This window comes from Patagioenas fasciata, chromosome 8 (assembly GCF_037038585.1).
Source record: "Patagioenas fasciata isolate bPatFas1 chromosome 8, bPatFas1.hap1, whole genome shotgun sequence".
NCBI lineage: Eukaryota > Metazoa > Chordata > Aves > Columbiformes > Columbidae > Patagioenas > Patagioenas fasciata.
The window spans coordinates 43149839-43173643 of NC_092527.1; the positions used below are offsets into that span (position 1 = coordinate 43149839).

The following is a 23805-nucleotide window of genomic DNA, read 5'->3' on the forward strand; positions in this document are numbered from 1 at the left end:
GGATTGGCTGCCGGCGGGCGGGGATTGGCTGCCGGCGGGCGGGGATTGGCTGCCGGCGGGCGGGGATTGGCTGCCGGCGGGCGGGGATTGGCTGCCGGCGGGCGGGGATTGGCTGCCGGCGGGCGGGGATTGGCTGCCGGCGGGCGGGGATTGGCTGCCGGCGGGCGGGGATTGGCTGCCGGCGGGCGGGGATTGGCTGCCGGCGGGCGGGGATTGGCTGCCGGCGGGCGGGGATTGGCTGCCGGCGGGCGGGGATTGGCTGCCGGCGGGCGGGGATTGGCTGCCGGCGGGCGGGGATTGGCTGCCGGCGGGCGGGGATTGGCTGCGCTGCGGCTCCGCCAGGCGCCAGCGCGGCCCCTGTTCCTCCGCGGCCCCTGTTCGCCAGCGCGGCCTCGGTTTCCTGCCCGCGCTGGTTCTCCGGGAAGTCACGGTCTCAGCCGGAGGGTCAGGTACGGAAATGCTGGTGGCTCTCGGTGCTCCGGCAGGGAGCGGCGCCTGTGGTGTCAGCGGTAGGTGTGCGGCGGGTGATGTGTCTGTGTTGTGAAGCCGAGCTGCAGTCTGTGCCGCCGCTGCCCCCGCGCGGCTCCGCTCAGCTCCCGTTCCGGGCCCGCCAGCGGCTCCGGTCCTGTCCCGCTGCTGTTGCTGTGCGGCCCGGCGTGTGCTGCTTAACGTGCTGAGCGACAAGGTACCGCCGAATGGAACGATTCCGACCTTCCGCAGATGCTCGCTTTGCGATACCGGGGTTGAAATGCTGAGAAGGGCTCAGGCCGGCCAGTGAGGGGCTGATTCCGCCGCCCTGCTGGAGCGTGTTCTTGGTAGAGAAGAATTGCTAGTGCATGTTCTTTTGAATTGTCCGATCCCTGTGTGTATAACTTCTGTAGAACCTGGGCAAACATATTTGTGATCTGTTCTAAAGACAGTTTAGTCAAAGCTTTATTTTAGTCAGTTCTTCTGAGCGACCTTACATCTGGGAAAGTTACTTGGTTTTCAGTTTACATTAAGAACTGCAGATTTAGTTGGTAAGGTAACAAAGCTGTGTAAATAACAAAACTGCCTGAATATTTCAGAGGAGTTATTTGTGTTATGGTATAACCTTAATTAGAATTTTGTGCATTTCCTTGGAACTTGATTTATCTATGCTTAATTGCTTAAATGTATCATAGAATCATAGAATGGTTTGGGCTGGAGGGACCTTCCCAGCCCCCCAGTGCCCCCCTGCCGTGACAGGGACATCTTCACCAGCTCAGGTTGCTCAGGGCCCGTCCAGCCTGGCCTGGGATGTCTCCAGGGATGGATCCACCACTCTCTGGGCAACCTGGGCCAGGCTCTCACCACCCTCAGGGTGGTGATATATATACCTGTATATAAGGATATATATAGATATATATTCTTATATCTAAATATCCCCTCTTTCAGTTTAAAGCCATTACCCCTTGTCCTGTCACTAAATCCCCTTGTAAAAAGTCCCTCTCCAATGAAATTCTACAGTTAAAATTGTAAGTACTAACTTTAATTATTTAGGATATAATTTAATCTCTTTTCTGTATTTGTTTACAAACTTTGATTTTTTTTTTAGTATCATTATGGCAAAATGGATCTCTAAATTCCTATTTCGTTAAGGGTTTCAGTCTGCTGATCAAAATTTACACTTCAAGAGTGTGTGCTTCTGTAAAGTAGTGTTACTAAAATTCATAGTAGCTGTTAACTCTTATGAAAGGTCTCAAAAACTTGCTGAATGAAAAAAATATTAACAGAGCATTCCCAAAAAGGGTTTAGAACACTTAAAAAACAGTGGAGCCATATGAAGCTAAAAGTCTTCCACATTAGGTTTTGTAATGAAATTATAATATTAAAGTAGGTATAAGAGTAATCAACCTAATCAAATTCTGCTGTTATAAAATCATGAGATATCTGAGCTGGAAGCTATTAGCTGTAACTGTAGATTATGTGTGCATAATGTGAACGCTTAAGCAGATAAACCTTAGAAGTTGAACTAATGGTATGCATATCAGCATTTGGAAGTGCTGCTTCCTAGCCAGCCTATGACATTCTTTTTCGGCAGCAGTGTCTGTTCTGCTGTCACGTACGGAGAGCTGAGCCGGGTGCACTGAGGAGCAGTTTCTCTGGACCTGAGTTTTTGACACATCAGAAGTGAATTCCCAAAGAGCCCCGAAGTGCCACTGTGCAGTTGCTCAGTCAGGGTGGTCAGACACCCCCACAGTCTCTGTCCAGGCCCCGGCACCTCAACAGGTGACAACCAGGCTTTAAATTCAGCTGAAAATGGGTAAAAAGCTCACTATTCAAGTTTGACAGTGCTCAAGAGGTGTCGTACAGTATAGATCTTGCTATAGGAGTTTGGTTTCCAGATTTTTTTTTCATGTGTGGAATTTTCTAACACTTGATTGAGATATTGTTCTTCCATGTATAAAACCGTGAAAAAAGTTTATTTAGTTTTATTTTATCAACTCATCAGAAATAGTTAACAGCCCATGGGCCTGCAGCCAAGAGGCTGAAAAATCAGCGTTATAGATTGTTGTACTTATAGGCACCAGTTTTAGGATTTGAGATCTCTGGTTGCTTGAGAAGGTGACAAGTCTCTTTACACTGGTCTGGAGCAGAGTCTAAATGTACTATGCTACTTAACAGCTGTTAATTAATGAAAACTAGCCAATAGTATTGCTTTCTTTGAGCAGTAATATAAGGATAATTTTTATAATTTAAAGAGATAATGGGAGAATGGTATTTTTAAAAGTCAGGTTTGGAGACTAGATTGGTAATGAGAAAATAATTTTTTAAGTTGATGGTGGAGTTTTGGAGAAATACATGAATAATGCATTTCCCTTTTCATTTTATTGCTCCCTCCCCTCCAAGTAAGGCAGAAGCTTTTGTTTATTTATTGATTTAAATGAGGCACTTTTTATTGGTTTGTTACTGAAAACCAGAACCATTCCATCTATGAAAATGGAGGGAATGAGAGTGGAATGGGAACTGAGGATTGAAATTAACTTTAAATCAATTGAGTGCAAGGAGAGAAAGGAGTTGTTCTGCAGCCTCGGACTAGCCTGAAAGCAAGCTTGTAATTCACAGCGCGCCCTGTGCTCCATCTGTGCTTTCCGGCAGCATCATCCCATTTCACATCTGTTTTTTATTGTCTTGGTGTCTGCTGCTGCTTTAAAATTTCAGTTTCTGTCTTGTTAACATGATGGCCTTGCTTTTTCTCACAAGCTAGTTTCAAAAAAGTTCCATTTCTTTCTAATCTTTTTGCTTTAAAAGACCCCCACTGCCTGCACCTCCTCCTCCACCATGTTTTCTTCCTGGTCTTTAATAACGGCCTTCTGCCAGCAGGGCAGCAACAGGCGCCCTCAGTTCTTCCAAGTCGCAGTGGGCTATCTGTCTCTTATACAGGGAAATTGTGTTAAGAATGTACAGGACACAAGGGGGTTGGGGGAGCAGGTGGGTGAAGAGAGAAATACGGATGGAAATTTACTGATATCTAACCAGTTTCCCCCCCGTTCCTTTCCTTTTAACTTACAGATTTGCAGAAGGCATCTCAGAATGTTGTGTCGTGCTGCTCTGAGCCCTGTTGTCCGTTCCCCTGGATGGTGCTTTGTGTTACCGCCACGTGCCATTGCAGCCATTCCCCGTTCATGTATGTATGACAGAAAGCACACGTTTCTGAACATGTTGGTCAGTGTGTGTCTGGGCGTGCCTGCCCTCTTTCCTATGTTGAACGGAAAATCACCTCATTAACATCGTTCAAAATTTACAGCCTCTGGAGTGAGCTGCACTTGAAGCTCTACTTTATTAATGTTACTTTCTCTCTTAACTCAATAATATTCAGCTGGATGTCCGAGAAGGTGTATTTGTATTTGTTATGACATGAATTTCAAGAAAAAAAAACCAGTTGTGAAAGTACTGCTAGTGTCAAAGTTATTTAGTTTGACCTCCTACGTTCCTGAAAATTATCTGAGTACGCCTGCTCCCTCATCTGCATTTTCAGCCAATGGATGTCTTGAGTAAAGCAAAGTGTGAAGCTCAAATTTATTCACATTAATTAAAAGTGGAAAAATGCTTGCAGGAAACCTGAGTGTAAATACATAGGTGCCCTCTAAATAGTTGTTCCCTTAAAACCTAACTTGAGAGAACCATTCGCTGTCTGTTGATTAGTGGTCTGAAATAGAGACGGCAAGGACAGGCAGACTCTATTAGATCAAGAGATTAACTTTCCGTTAGTCTCTGTGTTAGCAGTTCTCTTTTGTTTATATTTATATGAATTAATATATGTTGAAGTCTTGAAAATTCTAAACTTTTTTTTCTGAACTATAGCTCTGTTGACTTCTCCCTCTTTTTTTTGATGTCCTGATATTTTCAAACTGTCAAAAAGTTGACCTGGTTTAATGCAGTTTTAGAATAATAATACAAGAACTAAATGGAGTATATGGAAATGTGGTTTCAGATTTTTTTCAAATAATATGGCTTATCCACGTTATATTAATTATCCAGTTGACACACTTGGACTGCAGGTATTCTTATCTGCACAGCTCCTCCTTCAGACACAATTCACCGTGGCTCTGCAAAACCTCATATGAAAGATTCTGGGGGTGCCTTCCATCCACCTTCATTCCTTCAGCTTAACTTTGGAACTTAATGTGTTTGGGTCCACCTCTTTGTCAATGAGAAAGGATGCAGACTGTTCCTTGTACCTCAATAGTCACTATTGTCTTAAGTCTGTTGTGCAGACAGTGGTCTTATTGTCCTTTGCAGGCATTTCAAAGGCACAGATTTTGCTGAGAAATATTCCCTACCTCATTGGCTTGGGCAAAGTGCCAGCCCTGTGTATTCTTTTATTACCTGAGTAGTGCTGTGACTGTCTCCCTCCAAGGCCTGTTTATCCTACAGGAAGGTGACTTCCAGTGCGTGTGTCCGTCATCCCCCTCCTGCTGCCCCTGTTGAGCAACGCGCAGAAATACCTGACTTAAAGATATTGCAGAAGCTGGGTTTCTTTTCTGTCCTAACAGTTAAACTTTCTGTGCTACTACAGACAAGAAAACTCTCTAGCTGTATCTAATGAGGCAAGGCATAGTAGATGATTGTTTTTAAAACTAGTACACTAACTTCTGATGTGAGCTGCATGGACTCTTTTGCAGTGTCCTTCAGTTTGATCCCCTAGAGCAGGGGTGTCAAACTCAATTTCACTGGGGCCACATCAGCCTTGTGGTTGCCTTCAAAGAGCCGAGTATAATTTTAGTACTGTGAAAATGAGTTTGACACCCTTGCCCTAGATGGTCAGAGTCAGAGCTCTGACACACATGGGATATTGCCTTGTATGTCAATAAGGACGACTAGTGCTGCACAGGACAAGGCAAGAAATGTTACCTGACTTCAAGGGCTTAAAGCGTGAGTAAAACTTAACTGTGTTGTGTTTTTTTTTTTCCTTTCTTTCTTTCTTTCCCAAAGATCCCCCTCACCATAACCAAAGATTAAGGAATGAACCCGTCCGGTGTTGGAGCAACATCCCGTTTATCACCGTGCCGCTCAGCCGTGCGCATGGGAAGCCGTTTGCGCACCGCAGCGAGCTGAAGCACGCGAAGCGGATTGTGGTGAAGCTGGGCAGCGCTGTTGTGACACGCGGGGACGAGTGTGGCCTGGCCCTTGGAAGGCTGGCGTCTATTGTAGAGCAGGTAATTCCGTGACTGGAATGGAATGTTTGTTTTAACTTCAGGTACTCGGTGACTGTTGGATGACACAGAAGATTGTAGGAAAAACTCATAAAATGGACCTTTAAAGCAATGAGTTAGCCTTTCCCTTTTTCATCCCCCTGTTCTGTGGTAGCATAAACCACATAACTCAGTAAACTGGTGTTTGAAGGTGTGGTGGGTTGACCTTGGCCAGCAGCTAAGCCCCACACCAATGTGTGTTCAGTCCCCACACGGCTGCCTCACAACCAGTTGGATTGGGAAGAGAAGAGGAAGAGTGAAAGTAAGAAAACTCATGGGTTTAAATAAAGACAGCTCGATAAGTGAAGGAGAAGGGAAAAGGAACAAGTGATGCTAAGGCAATCACTCGCTACCTCACGCAAGCCGACCAATAGCCAGCTAGTCCCGAGTGACAGCCACCTTGGAAGAAACCCCGTGCCCTTTCCTATTCTGCTACCCCAGTTTTATTACTGAGAATGACGTTGCATGGTATGGAATGGCTTTTTGGCCAGTTTGTGTTGGCTGTCCCAAGTGTGTCCTCTCTGAACTTCTCGACGAGCTCCTGTCCTACCTGCTGTGATGGGCTGTAGTGGGAAGAAGAAAGCCTTGATGCTGTGCAAGGACTACTCAGCATGGGAAAAAGAAGGCTTTGATGCTGTGCAAGCACTGCTTAGCAATAGGCAAAACATCAGGATGTTATCAACAGTGGTTTAGTCTTGAAATCCACAACACAGCATCGTGTGGGCCCCTGTGAAGAAAGCTAACTCCATCTCAGCCAGACCCCGCAGTACAGAGGGAGGGAATTGCACAGTGAAGGGTTTTTAATGCAGTAGGTGGGACATGACTGGGGCATTAGTTGGATCTAGTGGGAAGGTGGCACTGGAGTGTGTGAAATCTGCAGAAAGGGCAGACCCTTTGTGATTACCTGAACATTTGCAGATTTCCTCTAGGAGAAAGCCTGAAACTTTGGTGTTTGTAGGAAAAACTGATGAGATCAACTCACGGATTGGTTCTCCAAAATGAAATTATACCTAGGGGGTGGGATTGGACATGTCTTCTTTGGGAAGTAAAGTTAACGTATTATAATAAATTAAATTCCTGTAAGACATCTAGCTTTAAAGATTTGAAAGAGGTCTGACCAGATGCATGTAAAGAGGGAGGAATTAAAAGCTGTACTGTAAGAGTTAGCCTTTTGACTTTTGGAATACAAAGTTATTGTACAATAGCAGCTTTGGGAGTGGATGCCGAATGAGAAGGTTGGTGGAAGGTACAGCTGTTACTTTACAGCTTTTCCATATCTTATCTTTCCTTATCTGTACCAGTGGAGGAACGAGGGTTATAGAAGTGTTGCCGTGTAATATATATTGTGAAAATTCAAGCATGACTCTGTCATAAAAACTGGTGTAGTGACAAGAAAGTTTAGCAGAAGCTATAGATTGCATGCAGCCCTTCGCATACCTGCCAAGTGGCTCAGAAGGTATCCAGGAGTATCTTAGAGCCTGATTGCCTTTGCACTTCCATGGATGAAATGAAAACACTTGTGTCAGCAGTAACTGTGAGCATGAGGTTATCCATGATGGGCGGAACTGTCGTGCGTACAGTGATCATACTGCAGGCTCTGTTTCTTATCTTCTGTACTTACAGGTGTCGATGCTGCAGAATCAGGGTCGAGAGATGATGATTGTCACCAGTGGTGCTGTAGCTTTTGGAAAGCAGCGGTTACGTCATGAGATCTTGCTTTCTCAGAGTGTGAGGCAAGCGCTTCATTCAGGCCAGAGTCAGCTGAAAGACATGGTGAGTGGCTGGTGGCGCTCCCGCTGTTCCGGAACGCTGGTCGTGCCTGCTCGGGTTGCTCCGTGACAGCTGTTCGTTATCTCTGCAGGCTGTTCCAGTCCTGGAGGCACGGGCCTGTGCAGCAGCTGGACAGAGTGGGCTAATGGCTTTGTATGAGGCCATGTTCACGCAGTACAGCATCTGTGCAGCTCAGGTAAGGGATTCCTTCTTTTCTAGGCTGACTTTCTACTTCAGTTGCGCTTGGATTTCTTCCCCATGTTTTGTATGCTGCTATCTTTACTGTAGTCTTGCATTTCCATTGCCGTCCTACTTTTGAGTCTTATTTTTGTAGGGTAAATGGTAGCTTATACAAGAGTCCCTTGCTAACTATTTCTGAAATGGAGTTATCCGTCATCAGGGTGAAGCAAATCTGCTTTTTCTTTTTGGAGTTTGTGTGTGTCCTGCTTTTATGTGTGGGGTGGGAGTCTGTTGAGGTCTGTTTGCAAAAGCTGAACTTGTTGATCCAGAGTGAGGGCTGAGAAATCACAGTGGCCGACCTGCCACGCGCTCGGAAGAGCCGACAGAAGTGCCTCTCCACACTTCAGGACTTGCTGTCTGTGTGCTCTACAGACCTTTCTAGCTCTGTGTGGTGGTGTCCCTAGCCTGGATCTTCTGCCTTACTGAATACTGCAGCTGTGTTAATCGAATTACTTTTAGACTTTGCTTATCTTAAATGCTCTGAGAATAAAGAATTGTATCAGCTGTAAGGCCTTATTTGTTTAGACACTTTTAATGAATTTAGGAGCCTAATATGAAGTCTCGCTTGAAGGAGCTTCTTCCTGTAATACAGTATAGCTGATATCACTAAAATGTTTAGGGTATACCTAACAATCACTAGAGGTTGTACTGGATTATAATATTTTTCAAGTTTGCAGACAACTGCCATTCCTTCAATGTTAAAATAATTGCCCATGCCAAAAAAGTCAGTGTAAACAGTGATTCCAAATGCTATTGTAACTTTTCTGTGGTGGAGTTGTTTGCTTAGTTCTCAAATTTCCAATGGCAAAGTGAAAATGAAGAAAACATCTCTTCAAGGCAGACATTGAGGGGTTTTTTTGTCTTAAAATACCAAAAAGAAGGGAGTGGTATCTGCATGCAGGAGGCTCTAAGACCAAGATTCTTTCGGAAAAGCGAGTGAGTTCTAGAGCTGAAGTCTTGAGACAAAGCATCACTTCTGCTTGAAACGGTTGAAACCTTACCCTGGGAGGGAACAATAGGAAAGGCAGTGTCTTGAGTGTCTTGGATCAGATTGTTTAGAGTCTTAGTAATTATCATCAGCACTTACGTTTCGTTTTTGTTTGGTTTTTTTTCAAAGTTGATTCCTGGAGCCTGTGATCCGTCGACTTGAGAAAGGCCATTGTAGGTTCCAGTAGAAGTTAAGGCATATAAACCTGAAAATGTTGTGAAAAGACTGTTTCTCACTTGTATTCTTTATCCTGTAAATGCAGCTTACGTTTATTTAGTGACCCGAAGGGCATGATATGTTAATACATATGTTTATGGTGTTCTTGGGAAAAGTGGTAGGCTAAATATATACTAATTTTTTTTCCTCCTTTTAGATTTTAGTCACCAACCTGGATTTCCATGATGAACAGAAGCGTCGGAACTTAAATGGAACATTGCATGAGCTTTTAAGAATGAATATTGTCCCTATAATTAACACTAATGATGCTGTTGTTCCACCTCCGGAGCCAAACAGTGATCTACATGGGGTAAATGTGGGTAAAGTATTGTAAGGGATTGGAATCTGCTTTAGATGGTACAGCACTGATGTGTACTGCACTAATGCCATGATCAGGCTGACATAATCAGCCCCTCTGAGGCTGCAGCAGGGAAACGAACATACCAGCTTAGCGGTGTGGGCAGAGGGCACGGGAAGGCTCTGCTGACCCGGCTGTTACTGTAATGCACGCAGGTGGGCTCTGCCCTGCCAAAGCGAACATGCCCAGTTTGGTTTTCACCTAATAGCTGAGGCTGGAAGGGACTTGTGCAGGTCGTCTAGTCCAGCACCCCTGCTTAAAGGAGGGTCAGTTGGTACCTCTTGTCTTGTCACTGGGCACCAGGTTGGACAGTGCAGGTACTGGTCACACTACTTGTCATGTTGATACCGCTTCACTGCATTCCAGAAACATATGTACTTTCACACGAATATCACCTTCTAAGTTTCCAGTGAGAGTGAACAAAGTAGCTCAGCAGGAATTGGCAGTGCTGAGGTAGCTTGCTTTTGTATGTTGCAGCCAAATATTTCCTAGTTCCTCCCACTATTCAGTGCTGCTGATATGCATGTGCCTTGCAGGTGATTAGTGTGAAGGATAACGACAGTCTGGCAGCACGACTGGCTGTGGAAATGAAAACTGATCTCCTGATTGTTCTCTCAGATGTAGAAGGTTTGTGAGTCACTTATTTGCTTTCTTGTTTTATTGAAGTACATCAGATAGTGAAAACAATATTCAGGCTTTACCAATCTCTTCAGTTCTTGTCTTTTAGAGAGACAGTTACAATGTACCATGTAACTCCTTAAGGCATTTACCCAATGCTGATGCATAATCCAAAGCCTGTCTGCCACCCTGCTGAGTCTGGGTGGGTGAGAATGCATGTGGACTTGAGACTTGTTCCAGAACCCAGAATACTGTATGTACTATGGTATTTCTGTGGGCTTCTCAGAATTGTATGATATAGTCGTGAGTAACATGCAGGATAAAGGCCATGTGTTTAGAATCAGGTGTGTAAGCCAAATACTATTCTACAACAGTTCTTCTGGCAGCAGGTTCTCTTTCAGTGAATTGCAGGTACGTTACAAGTCCTGGTTGTTGCCTTCCAGATACCTGGAACTTGCAACCCTTTACTGTCCCCCAGACATTCGGCTTACACTGCTCTGGTCTTCTGAGCTGTGCTGCTGTGACATAAGTGTCTCACCTGTGGATGTTGGAGTTCTTTTTGTAGAGAGAGGAGCACAGTGGGTGCAGTTTCAGATCAGTGCCATCCACATCACCCAGGTCTTTTCGTCTTCTCCAGATGGGTTTCTTTCAGTGGATCCTGGACTTGGGCACATCTTGTAGGCCCTGAGGAGGAAGGAGGTGCCTTTCCATAAATGCAGTTTCTTTTAGTAGATTCAGCTGGATTTCATGGTTGATTATAATTGAAATGTCTGAGAACAACTTGTAAAAGCGATAGTCAAAACAACTTCTAAAAAAATTAACACCTAACACGCCCATCCTCTGGGCTTGTTCATTGAATGTGACATCTTGTTTATGGGAAGATGTGTGTCATCTCCTCCCAGGGTGTCAAGCAGGGACACAATCTGCACTTGTGCTCTCTAATTTGTAATGCCAGTATTTGTTGACATAGAATTTTTGGATAGTGTGGTGGTAGAGTTTAGGTTTAATGTGTTATGTAAGCCAAAGTGTCATTCAACTCCAAACATTACATTAAATTACTAAATTTTTAAAAAAGTTAATGAATGTGTCTCCGTGGCGTCTTCCTTCTTAGCATAGTTCGATAGTTACCCTTTTTACATATTTCTGAAATGCCCAGTCTATCACTCTACAACCCAGAATTCAGGAATATCATCTGAGATTTTGGTGAGGAGGGCTATTCTTTGCCTGTTCAGTTGTGGATTTGTATATGTAAGCCTGGATTTTGAACATACAAAAGCTGTAAACTGTCCCTGTAACCTCAATCACATGTCACTACCTCCCAGCTTGCACGCTGATATTCAGCATGTGGGTTTTCAGTTTCATGTTTGTTGGTTTTGGTAAAGCTGTACTTCTTGAGCCTGCCTGTTAAGCGTATCATGCTTTCAGTCCCACAAAAATCAGGCTTCAGTGAAAGTTTTCAGTCTGTGAAGTGGAATACAGCTTTTGAGCCTCATGGTTTGTATTTTTTTTTCTTTTTTCATGAGTGAGCTTTAGAGGTGAGGGTATATAACACTAACAGATTTGTATTGTTTTATTTCAGGACTCTTTGACAGCCCTCCAGGATCTGATGATGCGAAGCTCATTGACATATTCTACCCAGGAGACCAGCAGTCTGTAACGTTTGGAACCAAATCCCGGGTGGGAATGGGAGGCATGGAAGCCAAGGTAGAAATATGGAACGTTTGTTTTGTAATTGGGAAGGGATGGGAGATGTGGGAAAGGGAGATAGATGAGATGATTGTCCTGCCGTTCAGGTGAATCTTGACAGGCTGCAGAAACGTGCAGACAGGAACCTTGTGAAGCTCAGTCATGGAAATACCAGCCCTGCCCGGGGCAGGAACGGCTCCATTAACTGTGTGGGCTGCGCAGTGACTGGCTGGAAAGCAGGTTCACTGAAAAGGACATCAGGGTCCTGGTAGACACCAAGTGGAATGTGAGCCAACAAGATGCCTTCTGGGCAAAGCAGGCCAACAGCGGCCTGGGTTGCATCAGAAAGAGCGTAGCTATCAGGCCGAGGGAAATGATTTCCCTCTGCTCAGCACTAGTGAGACCACACCTGTGGAGTTGTGTCTGGTTCTGGACACTGCAGTACAAGAAGGACATGGCAGACTACAGTTAATCCAGCCGAGAGCCATGAATAGGGTTAAAGAATCAGAACATCTGTCACACTAAGAGAGGCTGAGAGTGAGGACTGTTTACCCTGGAGAAGTGGAGGTTTGTGTATAAATACCTGAGCAGAGGGTGTAGAGGGGACAGAACCAGACTCTTCTCAGTGGTATCCAGGGAACAGACAAGAGGCAAGGGGCACAGACTGAAATACAAGAAATCAGATGGAAATGTAAGAATTTTCTTGTGGAGTTGCTCAAGCACTGGAGGAGGTTGCTGAGAGAGCTTGTGCAATCTAATGTTTGGAGATGTTCAAAACCTGACTGGATGGTGTCCTGAGTAACTTGCTCCAGTTGACCCTGTTTTGAGCAGGTGGTTGGACTATTTGATCTCCAGAGATCCATTCCAGCCTCAGCTGTTGTGTGACTGTGGATGAGTTCCTTTAGCTTCTTTCTTAGGTCCATGTAAATTGAAAAGAACTAGTAATGAATTACATCCCAGTAATTTACAAAATGTAGCATTTGGAACTGTATGTATGTGTTTTAAATTGAACGCATCCTTGCTTCCTTCTTAGGTGATAATCCAAAGGTTTTGGGAATGCCTGTCACTTGAATGTGATGTGATACCTCTGTCTCCTTTCTGAGTTTGTACATGTGCTTTTTGCTTCTGAAGGATACATGTTCTTGAGTACAAGGTTAGTAGAGGTAGGAGGGCCAGTGGATTTTAGTGCTGTGCAGTCACATGCCCTCAGTATTCATTGCTGTGAGTGCATGAACATGGCTGTGGTGTGAGGCTTCAGCATATGACTCTCATGATGCTGGGATGTACACTATGGCAGCATTAATAGATGCGGCTTTCCTGAGGACACTTTTGGAAGGTTGTCTGTGTAAACTGAAGCAGATTTTGACTAAGCAGGGAAAGACCAAAGTGAAATTCTTCACCAGTTACCGTATGTTTTATTTCCTTTTCTGAAGAATCAGGTAAGGCACACTTGAGTGTCAGAGTGTGAGCTGGAAGGTGCCAAAAGGAGGCGGCACTGGAGTGTTCTGTTTGTAACTGAAGGAGGTATAGAGCTTACTGAGAAACAACTTTATCTGGCTTCTGGAATAGTTTAAACGATGGCAGATATTGAGGGGAAAGCGGCCAAGGTCGGAGAGTGCTTGTATTGTAAAACCAATAATCTGTTAGAGATATTTGGTGTCTTTAAGCCTGAGTTATGCAGAGGTAAATCTCAGTGTTGCTGTTGTAACAAAAATCTCTTACAGTCGAGAATTGGGTGATATTTTTGGAAAACTGTTAACATCAATAATAGAAGAAACAGGTGGTAGCTTGAAGTACAAGTGTTGATTATCAGCATGAAACTTGAGCAAAAATGGAGCAGTTGGTGGTCTTGTAGCTGTCAAGAGTTTGTGACAGGCGTATCCGGCAGGTGCTGTCTCCCAGGGAATGTGGATTGTCATATGTAATTGTAGAACCATAGCAGGAGAGTGTAGAAGTGAGGGAGCAGAGAGAGAAGCCTTTGCAGTAAAATAAATGACATGTAATTAAATACAGTGGTGGGATAATGCTGCCCATTCCTCAACTGGGAAAAGAAACGGAGGAGGCCACAGGCAGTACCTCTTCAGCAGGTAACATCTGGGGTTTGGGTTTGTGTTTTTGTATTTTGACATGAACCAGTGAAATCTTGGAGAGGGGAAAATTTTAGAGAAATCGTGTTGTGATGCCTTAAACAATGGGTTAAGTGTGTGGAAAGAGGCTAATTTTAGGACTAATCAGTACCTGATTTCAAAGGACCCTATTGTGCTGTAAGCTTAACATGCTGTAGGAGGGCTAAGCAAGGCAGTGTGCCAACACTGAAGTTCAGAAAGGGAACTTATGTTTGCCCTACATGTTTGGGCAATGTCCACAAAGATGCTGCCCCTGAATTTCTTGTTGTTCATGTTGTTCTTGTTGTTCATGTTGCCTGCCCTCTGTGAAGCCTTTAGCATACAGGTGATCTGGGAGGATCATTGATTTCAGTTCCCTTCAGTCTGTGAACATCGGTGCTCTTGTTTCAAACTTGCTTCTTGCCTTAGATCTTATGTATGTTACTTCTAGACTTGGCTTAGTACACCGCGGTCCTGACCTTTGAAGATGACTCCTGAATGCTGTACCTAGAGAATCCTCCTCCAAAATAGCAACAAAAAAGAGGAAGAATGCCAAATAAAAAGCACATAAGTCAAAACTAAAGAAGTGCAGTCTTCAAATAGAGCCTACTGAAAGAAACAATTATTAAGACAATAGGTGTACTCGCAAGCAAAAAGTAGAAGCAAATAAATAAAACCATCCTTTGAGAACACGAACAGGAAATGTGAACGAAGGAGGTAAAATCTTTGTGTGGAAAGCTGAGTAACTCTTTGGCAAACTTCATAGCTTCACCAAAGAGTTATAAACAGTGAGAATACCTCTGCCTCTTAGGCAGATTCATGAGGAGCGCTTAGGCTGTCAAACTTTAAGGGAGTAATTCAGACAGCTTAAAGTGTTGAACAATATATTAATGTTATCTTTAATGGCTAGGACCGGAGCGAGAACAGCGCTCTGCAGTACAAGTAATGCCATGCGGTCACTTAAGGTGGATTGTAATAATTATTGATGGCTAATCAATGTCAGGGAAAGTGGCAACAGAACATTTAAAAAAAATAAAATTGTCTTTCTTCAAACAGTATGAAGGTCTTACAATGTAAGGTAATGGTGAAAAAGAACATATGACCAAAGTGCCCTTGCAGAGGCCTTGAAAAAAGCAGGCTGTGAGGAAGATTTGGCGTACGCTCATAAAGTAGCGACTAGTTAAGGAAGGGAAGGTAAAGCACAAATAGATCATTCAGTGCTACATTATGTAAATCCCTGAGGTGTGTTGAATGCTCTTTGAAAGCATAAGTGATGAAAATGGAGATTAAAATGGAGCAAGAATTCTTACTGAGAGTGGGGATTCAAGTAAAAAGCGAATTTCCTGGAACTGGCTCTGTTGTTCACTGTAGGTGAAAGCAGCTCTGTGGGCCCTCCAAGGAGGCACCTCTGTAGTGATTGCAAACGGAACCCACCCAAAGATCTCGGGTCATGTCATCACAGATATTGTGGAAGGGAAAAAAGTTGGAACTTTTTTTTCAGAGGTAAAACCTGCAGGTGAGTACAGAGGTAATGTGTACATTGGGAGTTTTAGAGATTTCCTGAAAGGTTAGGGATAAAATTTGGCAAGACCCGTACAATAACTAGGAAACCACCCTCTGCTTGAAAAACGGATTTTGAAAGGTATTTTCTAAAGTAGGAATAGAAAATGTTGAATCCTCTGCTCTGGTTTCCTCCAGCTGATAATCTGCCATATCAGACTTGCATTTGAAGAATGCAATGAAAATAATTTTTACCATTTTTTTGTCTTAGGGGTTATCATCTGGTATTGAAGATTTCAGTGTGAAAATGTGGATGTAGAATGTGTTGCTGAGCGAAGACAGTGTTTAGTTTTATTTCTTACCAGAAATTCCTTTTATGACTCAGTTTTCTACCATGGTGGGTAGGAATGTTTTCCTGCCAGTGCATGGCTGGAATGGTGTAACCATCACTGGAGAAGGTCAGACCAAAGATCCCTGACCTCAGCAGAACAGGACAAGTACAGAGTGACACTTTGGACTAGCACTTTAAGCCAAGCAAACTTCTTTGTGTATAATAATCCTCAATGGATTTCTTTTAAGAATTTGTCAAATCATCCTTTGAACCCATGTAAAAGTTTAGCATCTGCAGGACTCTGTGTCACAACAGTCAAGAGCCTTAAGTAGACACTGTCCGTAACCTCTGGAGCTAGAACTCCATGAAGAAAAGCTTGCTTTAGTTTGGGTTTGGGGTGGTGGGGAACGTTTTGAATTTTCTTTCCGATATCTTCATTTGATGCCCCTGCTGCCTTTATGGATGATCCGTCCCTGTTTAACTTGGAAGACGTGAGACGCAGTCCTTCCCCTCACCTTCTCTCTTCCACATGAAAGAGGTTTGGTCTTAGACATTTTGTACAGAAGCTGATCCAAAGACGTGGTCATCTCTGCTTCTGTTGTTCAAATCTGTTTTCATTCTATTGTGACCTTTTTGAGATGTCCAAAAATCAAAATTTCACATAGTGTTCAAGATGCAAATGAAGCTTTAATTTATGAGATGGCAGAACTAACTGAATTTTGATGAGTTGTGTGATGTTTTTTGTCATGTTCTCTAGGCCTTTTCTAATAATTCCAGACATTTAATTTACTTTTTGATGTGGATGTTCACTGAGATGATGTTTTCATAGTAGTATTTGTCAACATATGAATGTCCGATTGTCTTTTTCCCCTCTGCATTTGCTTCACGTTTATCTGGTTTGAATCACACTTGCTGTGTCTTGGCCTATTGGTTTGTCTGCGGAGGAGATCATGGAATTGCCAAATGGCTGAGGTTGGAAGGGGCAGTATGACAGATGACAGGGTCACCTGGTCCTACCTCCTGCTCAAGCAGGTTGCCCAGGACTGTGTCCAAATAGGTTTTGGTTATCTCCAAGAATGGAGACTCCACAACCTCCCTGGGTAATCTGTGCCTGTGCTGGACCATCCTCACAGTGCGAAAGTGTTTCCTGATGGGACGCACCTCCTGTGCTTCGGTTTGTGTCCATTGCCTCGTCCTGTCACTGGGCACCACTGAAAACGGCCTGTCTCCCTCTTCACGCTGTCCCTTCGGGTGTTTGTACACGCTGATGGGATCCCCTCCTCATACGAGCGATGCTCCCGTCCCTCCGTCATCTTTGTGGCCCTTTGTTGGACTCTCCACAGTGTCGGTGTCAGTGGCGCTGGGCCCAGCCCTGGGCACAGCGCTGCCGGTGTGGGCTCCCCAGAGCTGAGGGGCCGGGTCCCCCCGCCGGCCACGCTCCTGGGGCAGCGCAGGGCACGGGAGCTGCTCTGCGGCGGGGCTGGGCCGGGCCGGGCCCCGCTCAACTCCTCTGCGGCGCGGCTGGGCCGGGCCGGGCCCCGCTCAACTCCTCTGCGGCGCGGCTGGGCCGGGCCGGGCCCCGCTCAACTCCTCTGCGGCGGGGCTGGGCCGGGCCGGGCCCCGCTCAACTCCTCTGCACAGCTGCTTTCTAGGAAAAAGTGCAATTGTGACACTTTGCAGTTAGTCCCACTGTAATAAATTTGTATCAGCAGCAAAGCTTTTCATCTTGTGACCCCATGCTGACTCACTTACAAATATGGCAAACAGCAAAAGTCCATGTGGAATTTTACTGTTGCTCTTCCGCTATTGTGCAAGCGTTTACTCCAGTCCCCTTTGTCCAGTATCTTCCAAAGAACACACTTCTGAAATTCAAGTAGTTGTTAAAAATCTACTATTTCTGCTTACATACACTCACTTTTCTTAAAGAACACCAAAACGTACAATACTTTGTAAAGTGTTACTTCACTTTAAAAACTGTTTTCGCACTTCTTAAATAGGTCTAATTAATCATGTGTCTGCAAGTTCTTTTCTTACACTTCCCAGTATAGCTCTTGACATTTTCCATAGCATTGGAGTTCCTGCTCTGGCAATTTCCATGAGACCCTTCATAAATAGAAGCTGAGTCATATTTGTGACCTTCAAGTTATCTGTTTTACAGACAACTTCTGGAGAGTTAAAAATCACAACTTAGTTTATCCATGAGCTACTTGTGAACTCTTTGGGGAAATGCTACCTGAACGCGGTGACTTGTTTTGAAACAGAAACAGAAGTAACCTGTTCCATATAATTTCAGTTTGAGACATTGAGGTCCTGTCAGGAAAAAAAAAAAGAAAAACCAAACCCCTTCTATAGGAACCCTTCTAAAATGCATGCAGGAGAAGACAGAGGGAAAGCCGTTTTTCTGATTGAGTTTTGACTTCCATTTTTATATTCCCACGCTATTTTGTAATCCTTTCTGATTTCCTCAGTTGGACACCAAAACTTTTCAAAGTCTGCCTTCTTTCTTTCAGTAGCCTGCCGTGCCCTGAGACTCAGCTGTCCCGGTGTTCTGCCCTCTGTCAAGTGTGTTTGATGCAAGGTGTGCACTTGCCTCTGACTTGGTGACCTTGCAGAATCCCTGTGGTGACTTTGTACGTTTGGGGGCCATAGCAGGATTTTTGTGTCGGGCAGAGATTTTCCTTTTTTAGCATACAACAGATTTCTCGACTATGTCCAAGACTCTGTACCTGCTTTCCTGCTTTGAGCAAAGAACTGGAAGGTCTAGTGTTCACTTCCACATGCACTGTTACTTTGTCTGCATGGCATGTTTTTGGTTTTCTGCAGGTCCTACAGTGGAGCAGCAGGGTGAAATGGCGCGAGCTGGTGGCAGGACGCTGGCAGCTCTGCAGCCGGAGCAGGTGACAGAACAATATGGCCTTGCTTGTTAAGCTGTGAATGTGTGGTGGGTTTTACAACACAGATTTATAACACAAATGGGCCCCTTGGGACGAGAATCTATTCTTTCTGTGCCAGGTCCACAATTTGGATTGTAGCATGCTTAAAGAGATGAGAAGAGCAGAAAGATAATGTATTGTGGGTCTATGAAGTAATATATGTTTTCGTGTGGGGTTTATATAAAATTTTAATAGTGTGGAATATGACACAGAAATTGTGATCAGAGCTGCTGAAGAATTACCTGGAACAACTTGCTCCATTCACTCTCGTGTAGTGCATGCAGAAGAGGAGCTGTAGACACTCAGTCCCTGCTCTGCAGCTGGGTGGGTGAATATGGCATCGGTTGTGAAGAAGACAAGGTGATCTTAAAGGAAGAACATTGTGGGTTTGGTGAAGAAGCCTGGACATGGAAAGCAAAATAGTAGAAAGCAAAGTCAAGGCTGAAGCAGCATTCAGCTTCATATTTTGATGTGATGCAGCCTTCAAAAATCAGCTGGCCTCAGGTATTTGGGAAATCAAGACAGTGAGAGGATGTGGTTAACATAAATGAACTGAAGGGGACCAGATGTCAGATAGCATAGACTATGTGTAAGAAGTCTGTTCAGAAACTGTTTTCTCTTTCAGAGAGCCGAGATTATTTATCGTCTTGCTGATTTGCTAACTGACCAGAGAGAAGAAATTCTCTTAGCAAACAAAAAGGATTTAGAAGAGGCTGAAAATAAAGGTAGTATTTCAAGTCCTTCTATGGTAATCCTGTTGTCTTTAATCTCTCTGGGCCTTGAAGGAAATGAGCAAAACTAGAATCTTCTGTCACCTGCGATGGGGTAGTATGGCTGCCACAGATTAATGAACCCAGGACCTTGAGAGTTTGTCAGCGTAAAGAGCGGCAGCTTCCTTAATTGCAGAAAACAGATACCTTCGTCAGAGAAGACACTGAGGCCTTGGAAAACACCAAGCAGTGTATTGTAAAAGCAAACAAACAAAACCTACCTCAATTTTGCGAAAGGAGGCAAAGGAGTAATTTGGACATACAGCAGTACCTGAAATAGGCCAAACCTTAAACTGTGGATGTTGATGTTGCTTCCTGTGCAAATCATTTAAACTGCCTAATGTGAAAATGTCGGGGCGGGGGGGGAATCATTGTCATATTTGAGTGGTTTTATTGTCACTACCAGACCTAAATGCTGTGCATTTTTCATCATGGGTGGGTTTCTTGTTTGGGCATAGGAAGTATCTGATTTTTCCTTAGGTTCACGAGTTGTTTAAGCTGCTTTTGCTTGAGCCTAGGCAGGCCAATCTAACTCCACCACCATTTTTTCTTTCTTTAGGAAGACTGGCACTTCCTTTGTTGAAACGTCTAAGTTTGTCTGCGTCAAAGCTGAACAGCTTGGCTATTGGTCTGCGTCAGATCGCAGCGTCCTCAAAGGACAGCGTGGGCCGAATAATTCGGCGAACGCGTATAGCAAAAGACCTGGATTTGGAGCAGGTGACAGTGCCGATTGGTGTCCTTCTTGTGATCTTTGAGTCCCGTCCTGACTGTCTTCCACAGGTATGTGAGGAGGGTCGGTTACATTGCTGGGAATTTCTTGATGACAAAACACGGGTATTTCTGTTGGTGAGCAAATGGGAGGCTGCAAGAAGTCTTGTCTTTTTGTGGGGGTGTGTTTTTTTGTTTTTGGTTTGGTTTGGTTTGGGGTTTTTGTTTGTGGGCTTTTTGTTGGTTTTGTGGTTTTGTTTTGTTTATTTTTAAAAATCCAACATATAGGAGTCATCTTGCATTCAGGTGTTGTGATTCCTGCGTATGTCTCACGAAGGTATATTCAGTGCCTAACTCACAGCTTGGGCAGCTCTTGCCAATGAGCACTTGTTCTATCTGTCCATACTGCATACAGATGAACTGCAGGCAGGAATTAAAAAAGGAACTGTTTAATAAAGATACTAGTAATTAACTTTAACTGTGGTGGAATATGTGATTAAAAAATGTTAAAAAAGTCTGAGCACAGAAAGCACAGAAGCTCCAGGCTCTGCATGGTCTGTACTGATATTGCTGTGTGCAGTGAGGCACAATGACAGTGTTTACTCACTTGCAATGAGATGGGCGTGATGAAAATTGGTGTCTAAGTTCTTAAGTACTGAAGTTGCTGGAGAGGCTAGTGAAAATCTCAAATACTGTACTGTACGTGAATGTCATTTATCTTCTGCCAGGAATAAGGCAGGCATCTTAAAGGCAAATATGTCCGTCTGCAGGTCTGTGTGGGAGTATTGCTGTGAGTAAATGCTCTTACGGTGCATGAAAATATGGGGCTGACCTAACATTGCAGAGGCAAACCTTAATCTTGTTCTGAGATTCCTGAATACCAAACTGGGAGGAAGGGCTGACACCCCAGAGGCTGTGCTGTCATCCAGCAGGACCTGGACAGGCTGGAGGACTGGGCAGAGAAGAACCTGATGAAGTTCAACAAGGGCAAATGTAGGGTCCTGCACTGGGGAAGAAGAACCCCAGGTACCACTACAGCTTGTGGTGGACCTGCTGAAAAGCAGTTCTGCAGAAAAGGACTTGGGAGTTCTGGTGGACAACAGGTTGACAATGAGCAAGCAATGTGCCCTTGTGGCCAAGAGGCCAATGGTACCTGAGGTGCATTGGGAAGAGTGTGACCAGCAGGTGGAGGGAGGTTCCTCCCCCTCTGCTCTACCCTGGTAAGGCCGCATCTGCAGAACTGTGCCCAGTTCTGGGCTCCCTAGTTCAAGAAGGACAAGGAATTACTGGAGGGAGTCCATTGAAGGGCTATGAAGATGATTAGGGGCCTAGAGCACCTTTCTTATGAGAGACTGAGAGAGCTGGAGCTGCTCAGCTGGAGGAGAGAAGCTGAGAGGGGATCTGATCAATGTTTATAAATATCTCCAGGGTGGGTGTCAAGAGGATGGACCAGACTCCTATCCGTGGTGCCAAATGATAGCATGAGGGGCAACGGGCACAGACTGAAACACACAGGAGGCTCCATCTGAACATGAGCAGAAACTTCTTTACTTTGTGGTGCCAGAGCCTGGCCCAGGCTGCCCAGAGCGGGTGTGGAGTCTCCTTCTCTGAGACATTCAAACCCCCTGGACCCACCTGTGTGATCTGCTCTGGTGACCCTACGTGAGGACCCCTCTCCAGAGGTCCCTGCAACCCCAACCAGGCTGGGATTCTGTGCATACCTTACTGAGCAACTGCAATAGATTTTTGAAAGAAAACAAACATCTTAATTATCAATGCTATTTCCCCCAATTAACGTTAGGTGTTTAGGAAGATCATGTGCGGTGTTCTCTAACAGATGAGCAGGTGTTTGAGGGTAAAGTGATAGGTACAGGCACTTTAAAAGGGAATGAGACTCAGCCAGTGGACAGCTTGGTACTTGAGGACTGAATTTTGTGGGTGGTCCCCACTTCATACTGAAAGGCAAAGTTCCCCTCAAACGGAAAGGCACAAGTCTCCCTCGTCTACCAGTGTTACCTCCTTGCTGCCAGCCCTGTTTTTCGTAGATAACCAGTATGTCTCCCTGTTGAATTATGGTCTGTCTTTCTGGACTTCAGCCGTGGTCTCTTGCCTTGAGTAGCTGATGTCTCTCTCTTTCAAAGGAGTGTATGCTATATTTTTCAAATGCTCTGTTTTTCAAATAGGTGGACAAATTGTGAGGCCACTGAGAATGGGATTGTGGTGAGGAAGACAAAAAGGGATAGGAAAAAAAAAAAAGTCTGGGAAGAGAGCTTTATAACATCTGAAGTAGTCCTAGGTAGAAAAGAACAAAAAAAATAATAAAAAAACCTACCACCACCCCTCTGTTAAAGAGGTTTTCAGTTTTGTGGGGAAAAACACCAATAAGAACTAGTGTCTGGAGACTGGGTGTATGTTTTCAACAGCAGAAGTTATTTTTTAATCTAAATTTGAAAAGGCAGTGGCTTCTTTGGAGCATTTTTTAGAAATATAGTCCATTTGTGTTGCTGGACTCAAACAGGTGGAATCTGGAACCTTAAATAGAAGGGCAACAACTTCAGTCAGTTCTTTCTGGCTATAAACATGAAAGCAAAGTGATACAGGTGATTCTGGGCCTATTGTCTAGAAGGTATTTTTCCCCACACTTAAGTGTTGTCTGTTCGTGGCTTCTGTTGATGCAAACGTCCTTTGTGTTCACAGGAATAGCTCATTAGCCACTTTCTGCCAAAATGGTCAGGGACAAGATTTTCTTCACCTAATGTCGTTCTCTGTGGGGTGGCTGCCCCATATTCATACCAGAGCCTGTGTCCAGGGTTTCCCCTGGCTTGTCCACTGCAGCCTCCTCCTGCCAACAGTACCCTAAGAACTCACGTTTGTTGCTGAAACACTAATACATGTTGTTTCTGGAGTTCAATGTGCTGTTACTTGTAATGACTTTTTGGTGCCATAAAATGAAAACTGTAGATTAATATTGAGTAAATCAACAGTATTAAAGATCCTGTTCTTATTGGATTTTGTGGGTGTTATTCCAATAGAGACAAATTACTTTTCTCTTTTTTCTTAAATCTTTTCTAACAGGTGTCTGCTTTGGCCATAGCCACTGGAAATGGCTTACTACTTAAAGGAGGGAAAGAGGCAGCACATAGCAATCAAATCCTTCATCATCTGGTACAAGAAGCACTCTGCATTCATGGAGTCAAAGATGCAGTGCAACTAGTAAGTGCCTAGAATTAAATCAACTATTTCTTTGCTATGGTATGTATAAAAAGTATGGGCAGAACTTGAGACTTGAAACCACAGACTGACTATATTGCAACTACCACAGGTGAACACAAGAGAGGAAGTAGAAGATCTCTGCCGTTTGGATAAACTGATAGATCTAATCATTCCACGTGGTTCATCACAGCTGGTCAGGGATATCCAGAAAGCTGCAAAGGGAATCCCAGTAATGGGACACAGCGAAGGGATCTGCCATGTGTATGTGGACACGGATGCCAGTGTTGAGAAGGTCACACGAATAAGTAAGCGGGGAGAGGGTGACTTGGGTGTAACTGAACTTGATATTTGGAGTATGCAATATGGTTATGGTAATTGATAATTCATATGCTGTTCAAAATCTTTGTCATAAATGTTATGTAACCAGTTATCTACTCTTAAACCTCAGTCAGAGACTCAAAGTGTGAATACCCTGCTGCCTGTAATGCTCTGGAAACTCTCTTAATTCATCGAGACTTGCTGAGAACCCCGTTGTTTGATCAGATCATAGACATGTTGAGAGTAGAACAGGTTAGTCACTCATTCTTGTGTTTTGTTGTGTTGGGTTTTGTTTTGTTTTGTTTTGTTTCTAACACTTAAGAAGCATTTGGTC

General features: G+C 44.2%; 1 protein-coding gene across 3 annotated transcripts in view; it reads left to right on the forward strand.

Moving 5' to 3' along the window:
* Positions 1 to 301: 301 nt before the first annotated feature.
* ALDH18A1 (aldehyde dehydrogenase 18 family member A1) overlaps positions 302 to 23805 on the forward strand; it is a 29223-nt gene continuing 5719 nt past the window's right edge. Inside the window, exons 1-15 of one of the 3 annotated variants that reach the window (XM_065843296.2) lie at positions 302 to 449; positions 3535 to 3649; positions 5458 to 5681; positions 7341 to 7490; positions 7579 to 7683; positions 9089 to 9247; positions 9826 to 9916; positions 11487 to 11611; positions 15070 to 15214; positions 18353 to 18426; positions 19088 to 19187; positions 19792 to 20012; positions 23016 to 23153; positions 23263 to 23458; positions 23602 to 23723. In XM_065843296.2, the coding sequence (XP_065699368.1) occupies positions 3556 to 3649; positions 5458 to 5681; positions 7341 to 7490; positions 7579 to 7683; positions 9089 to 9247; positions 9826 to 9916; positions 11487 to 11611; positions 15070 to 15214; positions 18353 to 18426; positions 19088 to 19187; positions 19792 to 20012; positions 23016 to 23153; positions 23263 to 23458; positions 23602 to 23723 (1944 nt within the window). In that variant the 5' untranslated portion in view covers positions 302 to 449; positions 3535 to 3555. Of the gene's footprint in view, positions 510 to 3534; positions 3650 to 5457; positions 5682 to 7340; positions 7491 to 7578; positions 7684 to 9088; positions 9248 to 9825; positions 9917 to 11486; positions 11612 to 15069; positions 15215 to 18352; positions 18427 to 19087; positions 19188 to 19791; positions 20013 to 23015; positions 23154 to 23262; positions 23459 to 23601; positions 23724 to 23805 lie in introns of all 3 variants that reach the window. The other 2 variants (XM_065843298.2, XM_065843297.2) reach the window with 2 other exon arrangements.